The 18,228-nt window shown below is 40.4% G+C and overlaps 1 protein-coding gene across 1 annotated transcript in view; it reads right to left on the minus strand.

The window, feature by feature from the left end:
* Window positions 1-842: 842 nt before the first annotated feature.
* The window catches only part of LOC128644515 (thioredoxin-related transmembrane protein 1-like), a gene marked incomplete at both ends in the record, with an annotated part of 30,827 nt that continues 13,441 nt past the window's right edge, over window positions 843-18,228 (minus strand). Inside the window, 3 exons of the mRNA XM_053697098.1 lie at window positions 843-944; window positions 1,174-1,219; window positions 8,875-9,003. Coding sequence (XP_053553073.1) covers window positions 843-944; window positions 1,174-1,219; window positions 8,875-9,003 — 277 coding nt within the window. The remainder of the gene's footprint in view (window positions 945-1,173; window positions 1,220-8,874; window positions 9,004-18,228) is intronic.

The following is an 18,228-nucleotide window of genomic DNA, read 5'->3' on the forward strand; positions in this document are numbered from 1 at the left end:
AAGCCCAGAGGGGAATACGATACCAAATGATGCCTTCTATAAGCTTTTTCAGTGGTTCTTAGCTCCTCACACATGCATCTGCATGCCATGCTTTCCAAAAACAACTGCGCATTAGAGGCGCGAAAATGAGGCTCTGTCTATGACTAGAAAAGGCCCCCAGTGAAAAAGGTGTCCAATACAGTGCCTGCCGTTTTTATTAAAACAATCCCCAAGATTTAACAACTATTAAAAGTAATAATCTGCCAAATATACTTAGTAAAGTAATCGTTTTAGCCCAGAAAAATGTCTACCAGTTTTTTAAGCCCTAATGAAGCCCTTTATTCTTTTACTTAAACTAAGAAAATGGCTTACCGGTTCCCATAGGGAAAATGACAGCTTCCAGCATTACCGAGTCTTGTTAGAAATGTGTCATACCTCAAGCAGCAAAAGTCTGCTCACTGTTTCCCCCAACTGAAGTTAATTCCTCTCAACAGTCCTGTGTGGAAACAGCCATCGATTTTAGTAACGGTTGCTAAAATCATTTTCCTCTTACAAACAGAAATCTTCATCTCTTTCCTGTTTCAGAGTAAATAGTACATACCAGCACTATTTTAAAATAACAAACTCTTGATTGAAGAATAAAAACTACATTTAAACACCAAAAAACTCTAAGCCATCTCTGTGGAGATGTTGCCTGTACAACGGCAAAGAGAATGACTGGGGAAGGCGGAGCCTAGGAGGGATCATGTGACCAGCTTTGCTGGGCTCTTTGCCATTTCCTGTTGGGGAAGAGAATATCCCACAAGTAAGGATGACGCCGTGGACCGGACACACCTATGTTGGAGAAATAGAATTACACTTACCAAGCCCAAAACTAACCCTAAAAACAGGGTTATCAATGCAAAAATGATGTAAGATCCCCAGACTGGAATACCAAGGTCTTCAACAAAATAATTGTGACATTGCTGAAACATAAAAAGAAAAAAAATATTTTGGAGAAATGTAAATATATATGTAACTATATACACAGTATATATGTATGTGTTTTACAGTGCAAATAGGTGCTGCACACAGGCAAAACCAATACATTCTACCATTAATAAGAGTAGTTATGAACCCTTCTTAAACAAGCTTTTTTAAACCTCTTCAATATAAGCAGCTCATGTAGTATATTGCCATTTAAATGATACATACCCTAATCTGCATGGAAAGCTGAAATAGGCCAGACATACTGCTCATCCTATAACAAAACAAAATCCAAACAATGTTACGCTGTTAAAGCTTGTAATTAGTAGTTTAAGACAGAGATGAACTCTACATTATTTTTTATTTTTTTTTTATTTTATTTTTTTATAATATTTTTATTGAGGTTTAGTTAAAGACATACATGGATCATAATAACACATTCTTATGTCACATGAGATAAGGCTACAATTGTACAGGAGTAATAAAATAAACATGTAAGAGACGTATAACCAACAATTCACATAGTTTGCAAACAATAAACAGGTAAGAAGCTAATCTTTCAGGAACCTTCTATATGGGATAATAGATTACTCTTGGGCCAACAAAAGTAACAGGAAATAATGAAGCGAAAGAAGGGACTTGTAACCAAGGAGACCACTTTTGGATCTCAATGATAAACCTCTATTTTTAAATTTAATAGCAATTTTTGTTCCTGAGGTCCTGAAGATTCTTACAACATAGGACATGAGGGGTAATAACTAGGAATACTAATGAATCCACAGGACTACTCATAAGTTATATAAATTACTAAAGTAGATAAGGGAAAAAAGGTACTATGATCCAAAATCCAAGCCTCCTTTATGATATTAAGTAGGAACCATATTAAGTCAGATAGATCCAGGAGTCTGATTAAAATAGGTGGGTTCCGTATTATTATGCATTTTGGATTAGAGATGGGTATCAAGGGGCGGAGGGAGGTGCGGTATAGACAAGAGAAACCGCTTTTTTAATTCTCCTAAAGCTAGGAGATATATTATAGAGTAGTGTAGTAGCGGGGGGGGGGAGGTAGTAAAATAGATACTGTGGGTAGAATATATGCCAAAGAAGACTTTCAAGGAATAAAGCACTGATAGTATAATGTCACTAAGCTGAGGAGGAGAGCAAATGAAACTGTAAAGAAATCAGGGTGTGTGTAGAGATTATAGGCTCGTCCAGCTAGTATTATTGATCAGTCCTGCTGATCTAGAGAAAGTAGGCGAAGTCAGTAGCTTGATATTTAGAGTACTTACTAAGGGAGTAAATAGGTTGTAGATAAAATAAGTAGTATGTGTGGTTTAAATGCTAAAGAGCTCATTATGAGAGGCAGCAAATACTGAGTGGACAGACTGTAGAGGAACAGGACAATGTAATCGTATATAAACCTTATAAACATAATAGTAAGCGGGGGGGAAATAAAAATAGACTGGCTACCTAGTAAGGTAATAGTATTTCTGGCATGTGAGAGCCTAGTTCTAACTTTTACGATAGGAGTGATATCAGTTTCTTGAGCAGAAGCTCTATATCCAACATTAGGAAGACACTAAATTACAAATAACAACAAACTATGTAGAGAGCATATGTTAATACATAGCAGGCTTTTGCTAAGATGTACCGGACTGAAATATTAAAGTGAATACATTGAGTATAGTGTGAAAATGTCAAAGTGAGGTAGAGTAGGTTTACACTGTTATAATTTCTATGGGGCGCAAAGTGAGAGATTGCCCTGAGTTCTACCTGCGATCTCGGCCGCTGATCGCATGAATCAAAATAACCCCAGTGTACTAAAGCAATGGTTCACTCAACTCATAGCCTCACTGCTCAGAAGATTATAGGCACTCAAATATAATTAGCTGTACTACAGTGAGGGGAAACAAGCACGGCTACAAATATCCGCACACTGTATAATATAAGGAATGAAAGTGTCTTAGCTGTGGCGGATTATTTAGGATGTCAGACATTAAATTCCTAACTTAGCCTGGATATAATATAGCTAGGGAGGCTTCCCTGTAAAGAATTCTCAACATATGCAATGAAAACAGGAGCTAATATAGATATCATATACAATTAACATGACTCAACATCATAAAAACTAATGGAACTGAGCATATCTCCGCTACACAGAGACATTTTAAAACTATTTTTGTTGGAGTGACTATCTGGGCTACGTATGCACTATCGGGTCCTGCACAGAAATATGCAAGGGAGTATAAGGAAACATTTTAACATAGCTCATGATAAAACAACCTAACATATTACAGATTATGTGTAATGACATATAAAACAAATATATGTATCGTTTACAATATATGCTAGTCTCAGTTGTTACCATGCAGTTCACTTGTGGTAGTAGTCTGATAATAGTCACTAGTTTAGAGTAGATCCGCTGCCCTGATTGACCGTATGTGACTTGAGATACATTAGTGCAAGTCTACGTTCTTACTGTCTCCAATGTCTCGGTCACTTGTATGGTAATTAGTCCTCAGCCTATGCCGGAGCGCCAAGCCACATCAAAGACAGCAGTAATATGTCCCAAAGACACGTTATCGCAATGTCTCCTCGCCTTCAAAGCTTCCAGATAGCCCATCTCCAAACTAGCTGCATCACTGCCACTTTGTGTCAAATAAATTTGTATTGGTGCAGACAAGTTCATGTGAACACCTGGGATGATCCCAATTGAGGTGCCCAGCTTGTGAGAAACTTCCTCGCTCCCAAACAGCATGGCTCCGTTATGCACGCTCTTGCTGAAAACTGTCACAGTATTCTTACCAATGACGTCATCACCGGGAGCACCCGGTTCCGATAATAGCGTTGGGTAGTTATTGGGTAGAAAGTTCCTCTCCAGCACAGTTAGGAGGATTGGTTTTAGCTGAAGGAACTGAGCATGTAGCTGCTGCAGTGTCTCCTCGTTCCACGAGATAGTCGCCATCTTGGTTGTCAGTAATCCCCAGCAGCCACGCAGACAATATTATTCAGAGATCTTCGAAAGTAATAAAAACAGTCCCTCTGCCACTTTAGGGGGAATTTTTCAGCCGCTGGTAGCCTACACTCATCCAGACTCCCGATTACCGCTGCTGAGTTGGTTGTTTCCAGCTAGTCTGCATGAGGCGCACGAATTCCAGAGTGTGCTGTTTAGCTGGTGCGGTTGTTCTCTCCGTGTCTCTGGCTTATCAAATAAAAGCCGTAATAAATATTGAAAGTGTCCTGAAACACCTTTTTATATACCTTGCTCTGCCCAGGTGTAGATTAAGATCAGACTTGTTGCTATAATTTGGTATTTATACCTTCATATTAAATTGTTTTTTTAGGAGCCCATTAAATGTACGTCCTGCTCCTTCTATGGCTGGCTCCGCCCCCCCCAACTCTACATTATTTTAAACTCAGGTAGGTCGGCAAGTACCAGTAGGTTCAGAATTTCAAAAACATACGGTAGACTTAAAGAGACAGTAACAGTAAAAAATTCACACATGTGAAAGAGCATGAAAAAGGTTACATTGAAACCCTTTATTTTGATTTTTGGATCTAACAAGGAAAGTACATGTCTGTAATTCAAAGAGCCTATACATTTTTCAACAACTTTATCACTAACATCTACTATAACATTTCATTCTCTTAGTATCCTTTGTTGAAGGAGCAGCCATGCATTACTGAGAGCTAACTAAACACATTTGGTAAACCAATGAGAAGAGGCGTGTGTTTAGCCACCATTTAGCTGCTAGCTCCCAGTAGAGCATTGCTGCTCACTATCCTACCTACGTATGCTTTTCAACAAAGGCTAGTAAGAGAACAAAAAATGATGTAACAGAAGTAAAATTGAAAGTTGTTGAAAATTGTATGCTGTGCCTGAATTATGAAAGTTTTTTTTTTTTTTTTAACTTTATTGTCACTTTAAGATCTAACTGCTTACTGGCTGATAACAATAATATCCACTGCTCTATTGGTGGACAGTGACATACAGTATATATATATATATATATATATATATATATATATATATATATATATATATATATATATATATATATATCTCAATTTGAGTCCAGCACCATAAATTGTAGAGAATTTCCAAGCTGTGTGCTCGTCACTGTGGAGTATCAGCAAAACTCCAATGTATACAGTCCATGCACAAAGTGCGACAGCACCACAGTACAAACTTTTCTTTAAAGGTGAAGAATTCTCTTTATTTGGATATCACAACCTTAAAAAAGCGACGTTTCGGACCTACATAGTCCTTAATCATGCATAGTTAAAAACAATTCAACAAACATTTAAAAAAGGTTATCTGGATCAATCAGGTTTCAGCTTTGAGTGCTAATTGGATTAACTCATACCTGTCCAGGTATTCTAGGATTCCTTTCATTAGTGACCTCTAGTGGTACCAGAATATATACCATGCTAATTATTATAAAAACAAATACAAATCATAGTCCCTATTCAGACCATAAGGATGTAATGTATTTAGGCGCTTGATCCAACATACCTCTTTTTGTTTCAGTTTTAGTTCCCTATTACCCCCTCTTCTATGAATGGGGATATGGTCTATTACTTAGAAACGGAGCTGGCTAACTGTATGTCCCATAAGTGTGAAATGTGCAGATACTGGAAGTGACATGTCCTTTGATTTGATGGAAGCTTTATGTTGACTAAATCTGTCCCTTGCGGCCTGAGTGGTCTCGCCAATATAGCAAAGCCCACATGGCCATTTAAGTAAGTAAATTACATAATTAGTCTGACATGTATATAATCCATTAGTTGTGTATTGTTTCCTTTTATCATTTTGTGCTAGGAATTTTCCTTTTATGATTGAATTGCATTGAGTACAATGTAGACAGGGGTAACACCCATTATTAGGTGTAGTCAAATAATTAGTACTAGATGGTTTAATAGTGCCCACATCTGCTTTGAAAATGTTATCCCTAAGATTTTTTACCCGTCTATATGATGGCATAGGAGGCAATTTAAAGGATTCTACTTCTGGATTGTATTTAGACAATAAGTGCCAATATTTTCTCACTATTTTAAAGACATCATTACTCTTATTACTGTATTCCATAGCAAAGATTAATCTATTTGAATCATTCTTTTTATTTTGTTTTTTATCCAATTCCTCACTACTCCTAGTAATGGTATCTTTTGGGTACCCTCTTTGAATAAATTTATTGCCCAAGGTTGCGATATCCAAATAAAGAGAATTCTTCACCTTTAAAGAAAAAGTTTGTACTGTGCTGCTGTCATACTTTGTGCATCGACAGAGAAAACCCAGCACTCACTTACAAACTCTCAGCTAAGATTTAAAAGCAAAAATGGAAAGGTTAGTTACCGCATCTGGCCAAATGGGACAAGCTCAGGTACCACGTCAAGGTCCTTTCCAATACCTGAGACCCTAAAACAGCCACACAATGCAAGCTTTCAAATCCAAACAAACTGAAAACAAGGGAAGGGTGCACAGGAATATGTAATCACCCTAGACATATACAAAATACGGAAGGGAACTGCACTCTCATACCGGACCGGGTACACATCCCATGACCCTGCAACATGCTCAGTCCTGGGTGCCACTGGCACTCACAGGAAGCTGTGCTGTCCCCAGAGCCACAAGCAGTTAACCCCAGACAGGTCTGGGTGCAAGAACCACAGGGAAAATTACCAAATAAATTAATACAACACACAGAGAAAACCCAGCACTCACTTACAAGCTCTCAGCTAAGATTTAAAAGCAAAAATGGAAAGGTTAGTTACCGCATCTGGCCAAATGGGACAAGCTCAGGTACCACGTCAAGGTCCTAAAACAGCCACACAATGCAAGCTTTCAAATCCAAGCAAACTGAAAACAAGGGAAGGGTGCACAGGAATATGTAATCACCCTAGACATATACAAAACACGGAAGGAAACTGCACTCTCATACCGGACCGGGTACACATCCCATGACCCTGCAACATGCTCAGCCCTGGGTGCCACTGGCACTCAAAGGAAGCTGTGCTGTCCCCAGAGCCACAAGCAGTTAACCCCAGACAGGTCTGGGTGCAAGAACCATAGGGAAAATTACAAAACAAATTAATACAACACACAGAGAAAACCTAGCACTCACTTACAAGCTCTCAGCTAAGATTTAAAAGCAAAAATGGAAAGGTTAGTTACCGCATCTGGCCAAATGGGACAAGCTCAGGTACCACGTCAAGGATGAGTACCCGGTGCGGTATGAGAGTGCAGTTCCCTTCCGTGTTTTGTATATGTCTAGGGTGATTACATATTCCTGTGCACCCTTCCCTTGTTTTCAGTTTGTTTGGATTTGAAAGCTTGCATTGTGTGGCTGTTTTAGGGTCTCAGGTATTGGAAAGGACCTTGACGTGGTACCTGAGCTTGTCCCATTTGGCCAGATGCGGTAACTAACCTTTCAATTTTTGCTTTTAAATCTTAGCTGAGAGCTTGTGAGTGAGTGCTGGGTTTTCTCTGTGTGTTGTATTAATTTGTTTTGTAATTTTCCCTATGGTTCTTGCACCCAGACCTGTCTGGGGTTAACTGCTTGTGGCTCTGGGGACAGCACAGCTTCCTGTGAGTGCCAGTGGCACCCAGGGCTGAGCATGTTGCAGGGTCATGGGATGTGTACCCGGTCCAGAATGAGAGTGCAGTTCCCTTCCGTGTTTTGTGTATGTATGTATGTATATATATATATATATATATATATATATATATATATATATATATATATATATATATATATATATATATATATATATATATATATATATATATCCCCCACATACACAAAAACAAACGATTGACATTAAAATAAAAAGTATACAAATGTTAAAATAGAGTCTGCTTTAAAACGGTTATGAATAATTAAATTAAAGAGATAGTAAAGTCAAATGTTTTCTTTCATGATTCAGTGCTCAGAGAAAATCAGTGCTTTGGTATTATCCTAATTTTACTTTCATTGTAATGTTTAGTAATTATATCACTATTTACTGGTTATTCTAGAAGAATTACCTATTGAATGGACATGAAACCCCCAAAAATTTATTTTTTTAAAAACAATTTTCCAAATTCTATTATTTATATTGCTTCATTCTCTTGGTATCCTTTGCTGAAAGAGCAGCAATGCACTACTGGGAGCTAGCTGAACACATCAAGTCAGCCTATGAGGAGACACGTGTTCAACAACCAATCAAGCTCCCAGTAGTGTAGAATATGTAAATATTTTTCAACAAAGAATATCAAAAGAACAAAGTGAATTTGAAAACGGAATTTAAAAGTCTTAAAAGCACATGGTCTACCTGAATCATGCAAGTTCAAATGTTACCGTTCCTATCCCTTTCATTTTAGAGTGTAAACAGAACAGCAGTGTATTCTAATGTGCATTCCCTTTTGTACCCTTACCAAAGGATTTTTTTTTTATATATATATATATATATATATAGCTTAAAACAGATGTCTCTTACTCCTGAACAGAGGTAAATATTGGAACCCCAGTATTCAGGGCATTATGAAAAGGACTAGAATTCGCGTCTACCTTATTCGTTTGTCTGTGGACCTACTTCCTCGCTCGTTTACTATAGATTTTCAAGCAGTTGCAGGATACAGATTTGAGAAAGCAACGCTTGAAATGGAAAGAAGAACTTATCGTATTTAAAATGGAAACAAAAATTCTGCTGTGAGTGCTCACTGCTTTTTGCTCTTTCAAAAGAACATAAAATGGCAGGCAGGGTATTAGCTTTTTAAGCTTTAGTACAAACCCACTTCAAGCCTTACAAATATTATATTATAGAAGGAAAGCCTTCAGTACAAGCCCACCTACAGCAGAAGTGCTTGTTAAAAGCTCTATTGTGCACTTTCTTACAATATACTCATATAAGATGCAGAAATGATGAAGATTACAATATGATACTCACAGAACTGAATCTGGACTGACCCAAGACGACACTGGCTCTACGCCCTCCCACTCCTTCTCGCTTACAAAGTTTATAAAATCTTTGTGAGTCCTGGAACCTTGGAATTTTCTGAAAATTCTGTCTTTGCAGCTGTGGAAAAAAAACATATGGGTAAGTCAGAAGTTTTTTTTTGTTTTAATAGAATATCATAAATTTCTATAAACAGGACTACAAGGCAAAAAGGGATAGCAAACTCAGAACTAACCACCCATAAAAACTTAAAGGGACAGTCTAGGTCAAAATAAACTTTCATAATTCAGATAGAGCATGTAATTTTAAACAATTTTCCAATTTACTTTTATCACCAATTTTGATTTGTTCTCTTGGTATTCTTAGTTTAAAGGTTAACCTAGGAGGTTCATATGCTAATTTCTTAGACCTTGAAGGCCACCTCTTTTCAGAATGCATTTTAACAGTTTTTCACCACTAGAGGGTGTTAGTTCACGTATTTCATATAGATAACACTGTGCTTGTGCACGTCAAGTTATCTGGGAGCAGGCACTGATTGGCTAAACTGCAAGTCTGTCAAAAGAACTGAAATAAAGGGGCAGTTTGCAGAGGCTTAGATACAAGATAATCACAGAGGTTAAAAGTATATTATTATAACTGCGTTGGTTATGCAAAACTGGGGAATGGGTAATAAAAGGGATAATCTATCTTTTAAAACAATAAAAATTCTGGTGTAGACTGTCCCTTTAAATTAAAAGGGACAATAGACTAATAAATTAAGATCATGCATAGGAAAGAACAGCAACAAGGAATACATTTTTAAAATACCCTCTTCCAGACGCATTAAATGAACAAAAATGTAAATTTTATTTCTCCAATTAATCTGTTCTAATATAGTTTAAACTTTATATTTGTTTGCTGCTATTGTTTTTAGAATGGTCAAACTTCACTGGTTGGCTTCAGCAGAAATAATAATATAAACTGTAAATATGGAATAATATCTAGCATGCTTTTTCAGATATCAGGACAGGACAATCTTCAATTTTCAGACTTAAAAGTACAGGAAAAGGGGTAAAAACATAAATTATGATTTACCAGATAATTTCCATTAATACAGGGAGAGTCCACAGCTGCATTCATTACTTGTGGGAATACAGAACCTGGCCACCAGGAAGAGGCAAAGACACCCCAGCCAAAGGTTTAAATACCTCCCCCATTTCCCTCATCCCAAAGTCATTCTGCCGAGGGAACAAGGAACAGAAGGAGAAATATCAGGGTGAAAAAACATAATTTATGCTTACCTGATAAATTTATTTCTCTTGTGGTGTATCCAGTCGACGGATCATCCATTACTTGTGGGATATTCTCCTTCCCAACAGGAAGTTGCAAGAGGATCACCCACAGCAGAGCTGCTATATAGCTCCTCCCCTAACTGCCATATCCAGTCATTCGACCGAAGACAAGCAGAGAAAGGAGAAACCATAGGGTGCAGTGGAGACTGTAGTTTAAAGTTAAAAAATACCTGCCTTAAAATGACAGGGCGGGCCGTGGACTGGATACACCACAAGAGAAATAAATTTATCAGGTAAGCATAAATTATGTTTTCTCTTGTAAGGTGTATCCAGTCCACGGATCATCCATTACTTGTGGGATACCAATACCAAAGCTAAAGTACACAGATGAAGGGAGGGACAAGGCAGGTACCACTGCCTGTAAAACCTTTCTCCCAAAAATAGCCCCCGAAGAAGCAAAAGTATCAAATTTATAGAATTTTGAAAAGGTATGAAGTGAAGACCAAGTCGCCGCCTTGCAAATCTGTTCAACAGAAGCCTCATTTTTAAAGGCCCAAGTGGAAGCCACAGCTCTAGTAGAATGAGCTGTAATCCTTTCTGGAGGCTGCTGGCCAGCAGTCTCATAAGCTAGGCGTATTATACTCCATAGCCAAAAAGAAAGAGAAGTTGCCAAAGCCTTTTGGCCTCTTCTCTGTCCAGAGTAGACAACAAACAAAGCAGATGTTTGACGAAAATCTTTAGTAGCTTGTAAATAATACTTTAAAGCACGAACCACGTCAAGATTGTGTAATAGACGTTCCTTCTTTGAAGGAGGATTAGGACACAATGATGGAACAACAATCTACTGATAGATATTCTTATTAGATACCACCTTAGGTAAAAAAAACAGGTTTGGTACGCAGAACTACCTTATCTGCATGGAAGATCAGATAAGGAGAATCACATTGTAAGGCAGATAACTCGGAAAATCTACGAGCCGAGGAAATAGCTACCAAAAAAAGAACTTTCCAAGATAAAAGTTTGATATCTATGGAATGAAGAGGTTCAAACGGAACCCGTTGAAGAACTTTAAGAACCAAATTTAAACTCCATGGCGGAGCAACAGGTTTAAACACAGGCTTGATTCTAACTAAAGCCTGACAAAATGCCTGAACGTCTGGAACATCCGCCAGACGCTTGTGCAAAAGAATAGACAGAGCAGAAATCTGTCCCTTTAAGGAACTAGCTGACAATCCTTTTTCCAATCCTTCTTGGAGAAAAGATAATGTCTTGGGAATCCTGACTTTACTCCATGAGTAACCCTTGGATTCACACCAATAAAGAGATTTACGCCATATCTTATGATAGATTTTCCTGGTGACAGGCTTTCGTGCCTGAATTAAGGTATCAATGACTGACTGAGAAGCCACGCTTTGATAAAATCAAACGTTCAATCTCCAGGCAGTCAGTCTCAGAGAAATTAGATTTGGATGGTTGATAGGACCTTGAAGTAGAAGGTCCTGTCTCAGCGGCAGAGTCCATGGTGGAAAGGATGACATGTCCACCAGATCTGCATACCAAGTCCTGCGTGGCCACGCAGGCTCTATCAAGATCACCAATGCGCTCTCCTGCTTGATTTTGGCAATCAGACGAGGGAGCAGAGGAAACGGTTGAAACACATAAGCCAGGTTGAAAGACCAAGGTGCTGCTAGAGCATCTATCAGCGTCGCCTTGGGATCCCTGGACCTGGATCCGTAACAAGGAAGTTTGGCGTTCTGGCGAGACGCCATGAGATCCAGTTCTGGTTTGCCCCAACGATGAATCAATTGTGCAAACACCTCCGGATGGAGTTCCCACTCCCCCGGATGAAAAGTCTGTTGACTTAGAAAATCCGCCTCCCAGTTCTCTACACCTGGGATATGGATAGCTGATAGGTGGCAAGAGTGAATCTCTGCCCAGCGAATTATCTTTGAGACTTCTAATATCGCTAGGGAACTTCTTGTTCCCCCTTGATGGTTGATGTAAGCCACAGTCATGATGTTGTCTGACTGAAATCTGATGAACCTCATTGTCGCTAACTGAGGCCAAGCCTGAAGAGCATTGAATATCGCTCTCAGTTCCAGAATTTTTATTGGAAGGAGTGTCTCCTCCTGAGTCCACGATCCCTGAGCCTTCAGGGAGTTCCAGACTGCCCCCCAGCCTAGAAGGCTGGCATCTGTCGTTACAATTGTCCAATCTGGCCTGCAAAAGGTCATACCTTTGGACAGATGGACCCGAGATAGCCACCAGAGAAGAGAATCCCTGGTCTCTTGATCCAGATTTAGTAGAGGGGACAAATCTGTGTAATCCCCATTCCACTGACTGAGCATGCAGAGTTGCAGCGGTCTGAGATGTAGGCGTGCAAACGGCACTATGTCCATTGCCGCTACCATTAAGCCGATTACTTCCATACACTGAGCCACCGAAGGGCGAGAAGTGGAATAAAGGACACGGCAGGAATTTAGAAGTTTTGATAACCTTGACTCTGTCAGGTAAATCCTCATTTCAACGGAATCTATTAGAGTTCCCAGAAAGGAGACTCTTGTGAGAGGGGATAGAGAACTCTTTTCTTCGTTCACCTTCCACCCATGCGACCTCAGAAATGCCAGAATTATGTCCGTATGAGACTTGGCAATTTGGAAATTTGACGCCTGTATCAGGATGTCGTCTAAAGGGGCCACTGCTATGCCCTGGGTCTTAGGACTGCCAAAAGTGACCCCAGAACCTTCGTAAAGATTCTTGGGGCTGTAGCTAATCCAAAGGGAAGAGCTACAAACTGGTAATGCCTGTCTAGGAAGGCAAACCTGAGAAACCGATGATGATCTTTGTGTATCGGAATGTGAAGATAAGCATCCTTTAAATCCACTGTAGTCATATATTGACCCTCCTGGATCATAGGTAGGATGGTACGAATAGTCTCCATCTTGAATGATTGAACTCTGAGGAATTTGTTTAAGATTTTGAGATCTAAAATTGGTCTGAAGGTTCCCTCTTTTTTGGGAACCACAAACAGATTTGAGTAAAATCCCTGTCCCTGTTCCTTTTTTGGAACTGGACGGATCACTCCCATAACTAGGTGGTCTTGAACACAGAGTAAGAATGCCTCTCTCTTTATCTGGTTTGCAGATAATTGTGAAAGGTGAAATCTCCCTTTTGGAGGGGAAGCTTTGAAGTCCAGAATATATCCCTGGGATATAATTTCCAACGCCCAGGGATCCTGGACATCTCTTGCCCAAGCCTGGGCGAAGAGTGAAAGTCTGCCCCCTTCTAGATCCGTTACCGGATAGGGGGCCAATCCTTCATGCTGTCTTAGAGGCAGCAGCAGGCTTTTTGGCCTGCTTGCCTTTGTTCCAGGTCTGGTTAGGTTTCCAGACCGACTTGGACTGAGCAAAAGTTCCCTCTTGTTTTGCATTAGAGGAAGTTGATGCCGCACTCGCCTTGAAGTTTCGAAAGGCACGAAAATTAGTCTGTCTGGCCCTTGATTTGGACCTATCCTGAGGAAGGGCATGACCTTTTCCTCCAGTGATATCAGAAATGATCTCCTTCAAACCAGGCCCGAATAGGGTTTGCCCCTTGAAGGGAATGTTAAGCAGCTTAGACTTTGAAGTAACGTCAGCTGACCATGATTTAAGCCATAGCGCCCTGCGCGCCTGGATAGCAAAACCAGAATTCTTAGCCGTTAGTTTAGTCAAATGAACAATGGCATCAGAAACAAAAGAATTGGCTAGCTTAAGTGCTCTAAGCTTGTCAAGTATGTCATCCAATGGGGTCTCTACCTGTAAAGCCTCTTCCAGGGACTCAAACCAGAAAGCCGCAGCAGCAGTGACTGGGGCAATGCATGCAAGGGGTTGTAGAATAAAACCTTGTTGAATAAATATTTTCTTAAGGTAACCCTCTAACTTTTTATCCATTGGATCTGAGAAAGCACAACTGTCCTCGACAGGGATAGTAGTACGCTTAGCTAGGGTAGAAACTGCTCCCTCCACCTTAGGAACTGTCTGCCATAAGTCCCGTGTGGTGGCATCTATTGGAAACATTTTCTTAAAAATAGGAGGGGGAGAGAACGGCACACCTGGTCTATCCCATTCCTTAGTAATAATTTCTGTAAACCTTTTAGGTATTGGAAAAACATCAGTGCACACCGGCACTGCATAGTATTTGTCCAATCTACACAATTTTTCTGGCACTGCAATTGTATCAGTCATTCAGAGCAGCTAAAACCTCCCTGAGCAACACGCGGAGGTGTTCAAGCTTAAATTTAAATGTAGACATATCAGAATCAGGTTGAATCTTTTTTCCTGAGTCAGAACCATCACCCACAGAAAGAAGCTCTCCTTCCTCAGCTTCTGTATATTGTGAGGGAGTATCAGACATAGCTCTTAAAGCGTCAGTATGCTCTGTATTTCTTCTAACTCCAGAGCTGTCTCGCTTTCCTCTAAACCCGGGTAGTCTGGATAATACCGCTGACAGGGTATTATCCATGACCGCCGCCATGTCTTGTAAAGTAAACGCTATGGGCGCACTAGATGTACTTGGCGCCATGAGAGCGTGAGTCCCTCGAGCGGGAGTCAAAGGGTCTGACACGTGGGGCGAGTTAGTCAGCATAACTTCCCCCTCGTCAGATTCCTCTGGTGATAAATTTTTTAACGACAGAATATGATCTTTATTGCTTAAAGTGAAATCAGTACATTTGGTACACATTCTAAGAGGGGGTTCCACCATGGCTTCTAAACATAATAAACAAGGAGATTCCTCTATGTCAGACATGTTTAAACAGACTAGCAATGAGACCAGCAAGCTTGGAAAACACTTTAAATCAAGTTAACAAGCAAAAAATAAAAACGGTACTGTGCCTTTAAGAGAAACAAATTTTGTCAGAATTTGAAAAACAGTGAAAAAAAGCAGTAAATCAAACAACATTTTTACAGTGTGTATAATAAGCTAACAGAGCATTGCACCCACTTGCAAATGGATGATTAACCCCTTAGTTCAAAAAACGGATCAAAAAAACGATAGACTTTTTTTAACAGTCACAACAAACTGCCACAGCCCTGCTGTGGGCCTACCTTGCCAAACAAACGACTTTGGAAAGCCTAAGAGCCCTTTAGAGATGTCCTATAGCATTCAGGGGACTCCTGGAGGAAGCTGGATGTCTCAGTCTGTAAAAGTTACTGCGCAATAAAGCGCTAAATTAGGCCCCTCCCACTCATAGTAACACAGTGGCAAATTTAAGCCAGCCATGTGGAAAAAAACTAGGCCCCAATAAAGTTTTATCACCAAAGTATATATAAAAACGTTTAAACATGCCAGCAAACGTTTTATATCGTAAATATATAAGAGTATTACCTCAGAAAGTAAGCATGATACCAGTCGCTATTAAATCACTGTATTCAGGCTTACCTTACATAAATCTGGTATCAGCAGCATTTTCTAGCATACACATCTTCTATAAAACTGCACATACCTCATAGCAGGATAACCTGCACGCCATTCCCCCGCTGAAGTTACCTCTCTCTTCAGTCATGTGTGAGAACAGCAATGGATCTTAGTTACAACCTGCTAAGATCATAGAAATCACAGGCAGATTCTTCTTCTATTTTCTGCCTGGGACAAAATAGTACAACTCCGGTACCATTTAAAAATAAACTTTTGATTGAAGAAAAAAAACAACAACTACGTTTTACCACTTCTCTCTTACTACCTCCATGCTTGTCGAGAGTTGCAAGAGAATGACTGGATATGGCAGTTAGGGGAGGAGCTATATAGCAGCTCTGCTGTGGGTGATCCTCTTGAAACTTCCTGTTGGGAAGGAGAATATCTCACAAGTAATGGATGATCCGTGGACTGGATACACCTTACAAGAGAAAAAGGTGCCAGAAGAAAAACAACTTAAATTTAGGGCCGCCCACCGGAGAGCATGGGCAGGAGCTGTGGACTCTCCCTGTATCGAAGGAAAGGAAATTTTCTGGTAATTCATAATGTACAGTATGTTTTCCTTCTAAATACAGGGAGAATCCACAGCTGGATTCATTACTGGTGGGAAAATTATACCCAAGGTACAGAGGACACTGAATGCTAACGGGGGGGCAAATAAAATGCGGCCCCACCTGAGGGCACCACAGCCTGCAAGAAAACAAAACTCCCGAAGGCTTCCTTGATAGAAACAAAACTAAAAATTATAAGAATGTTAGGAGGACCAAGCAGCCGCCCAACAACCAGAACCATAGAATCTCATGTCAGAGACCCAAAAAGATGTCACTGCACTCGAACTGAGCCATAAACCTCTGAGGAGGCTTGTGTCCCGCTGTCTCCTAGAGCCAGTGAAAAACACTCCTCCACTAACAAGGAGGAAGTAAATCAGCTTCCAAAACCTTGTACTCCCCAGATATGAATAACAAAGGATGAAGTTTGACAGAACCTCAAGGAAAGATTCCCCAAAAAAGGAGGAACCTCTTCCCATTTGGACAATGGATACAACCATCTTATGGAGAAAAAGCTCAGATAGCCTTATTAAAGGGAAGACCACAATAAAGAAGAACATGTTGCAAATTGCAACACAGGAACCTATGACACGTAGAAAAACAATCTACAGACGAAATAGGTCCTTGAATAAGATTCAAAGACCACCTCCTGAACAGGTACAAAGGTAACCCGATGTGACTCCTGAAGGAAGATCCAACCCCAAAGGAGCAAGGAATAGACTTGCCGGCCCTGCCGCAGGCAGTACCCTAGCAAAAACAACTGAATACCTAAATGATCAATCAATCTCTGGAACTGGAACACAGATAGCAAAAACTGCTTGTAAAAGAGCATACCAGAGAAAGGAACTACAGCTGGTATCCATCTGCAACCTCCGCATGTCAAGCAGGCTGCCCCTACGAACAAGAACTAGCTAGACAAGCCTTTCACCAGCTCATTCTGGAGGAGGAAGAAGAAAACCCCAGGATGCAGAAGAGAGACCGGACAATCTAGCTCCTCTTGACAAAAAGAGACGGAGTCCTCCATGCCTAAAATAGGTGATGAGGAACCAGGTATGAGCTGAAGGAGGGACCGAAACCTTTCAGGAAAAAACCTCTCGGCTAGGTCCAAGCGACCCTTCGCAATTCGCCCCAGGAGAAAAGATCCCAACACGCAAAGAGACCCTGACCCGGTAGATCCCTGCAACAAGGGAACTCTCATGACAGCAAAGCCTCTAAACCGTGATTACAAACTTACGGACAAAATGAAGCAACAGTCTCAAAGACGCCCACTCCAGATAGGATCGAGCCATCCTTGAAAAAGAGTGACATAGTCGAAAAGAAGGTTAAAATAGACCTCCTCAGAATTAAGAAAACTGCCACAGCAGGATTCAAACTCCAAGCCTACAGCTTGCTAGGCCGGGAAATAATCCCTTCAGCCCCTTAGTCCTGCGGATCTCAACTGAAAAACTCGATCTGCTTTCTTCAGATACACATTCGAAAACTTCTCAATAGTCAGAGCAAACGGATGATCGTAAGGAACATCCGTTCCGGAAGAGCACGCTCAGAGAATGGATTGCTGTCAAGAGCCGTAGTGGGCCTCCGCCCACCACCAAATTCAAGACCCTCCCATCTACGCAGGAGGAACTCCCTAACTAATAAATAATCCACTCACTAAGAGGTCCTGACTGGCATGGATCCAGAAGACTGGACCTCAGAGTCAAATGCTCGACTGAAAAAACCCCCAAGGATGATTTGAAGGAAAATCCTGATTCACATACCCCAGAAAAAAATATCTCCCTGCTGACAAGGAAGAAACCAAGACAAATCTACCCTCTGGGAACTGGGAAAAAATCCCCAACACCGAGAGAGCTGGACCGAATACTGGAGAACAAGTCCCCAACCGGTAAACCACAAAGACTCTAGACAGAGTCAAGAGCCCCAAGCTCTTAAAACAAGCTCAGGAATGGGATTCTAAAACTATATACATAGAGATGATAAAGGAGAGGATACAATCCTCTCCACTCGTCTAATCAAGATCATTATCTGATATAGAGGACTGAGATCTACCTGACGGATCAGGACTTGGAACCTCTAAC

The sequence above is a fragment of the Bombina bombina genome, unplaced genomic scaffold (assembly GCF_027579735.1).
Source record: "Bombina bombina isolate aBomBom1 unplaced genomic scaffold, aBomBom1.pri scaffold_1980, whole genome shotgun sequence".
Lineage (NCBI taxonomy): Eukaryota > Metazoa > Chordata > Amphibia > Anura > Bombinatoridae > Bombina > Bombina bombina.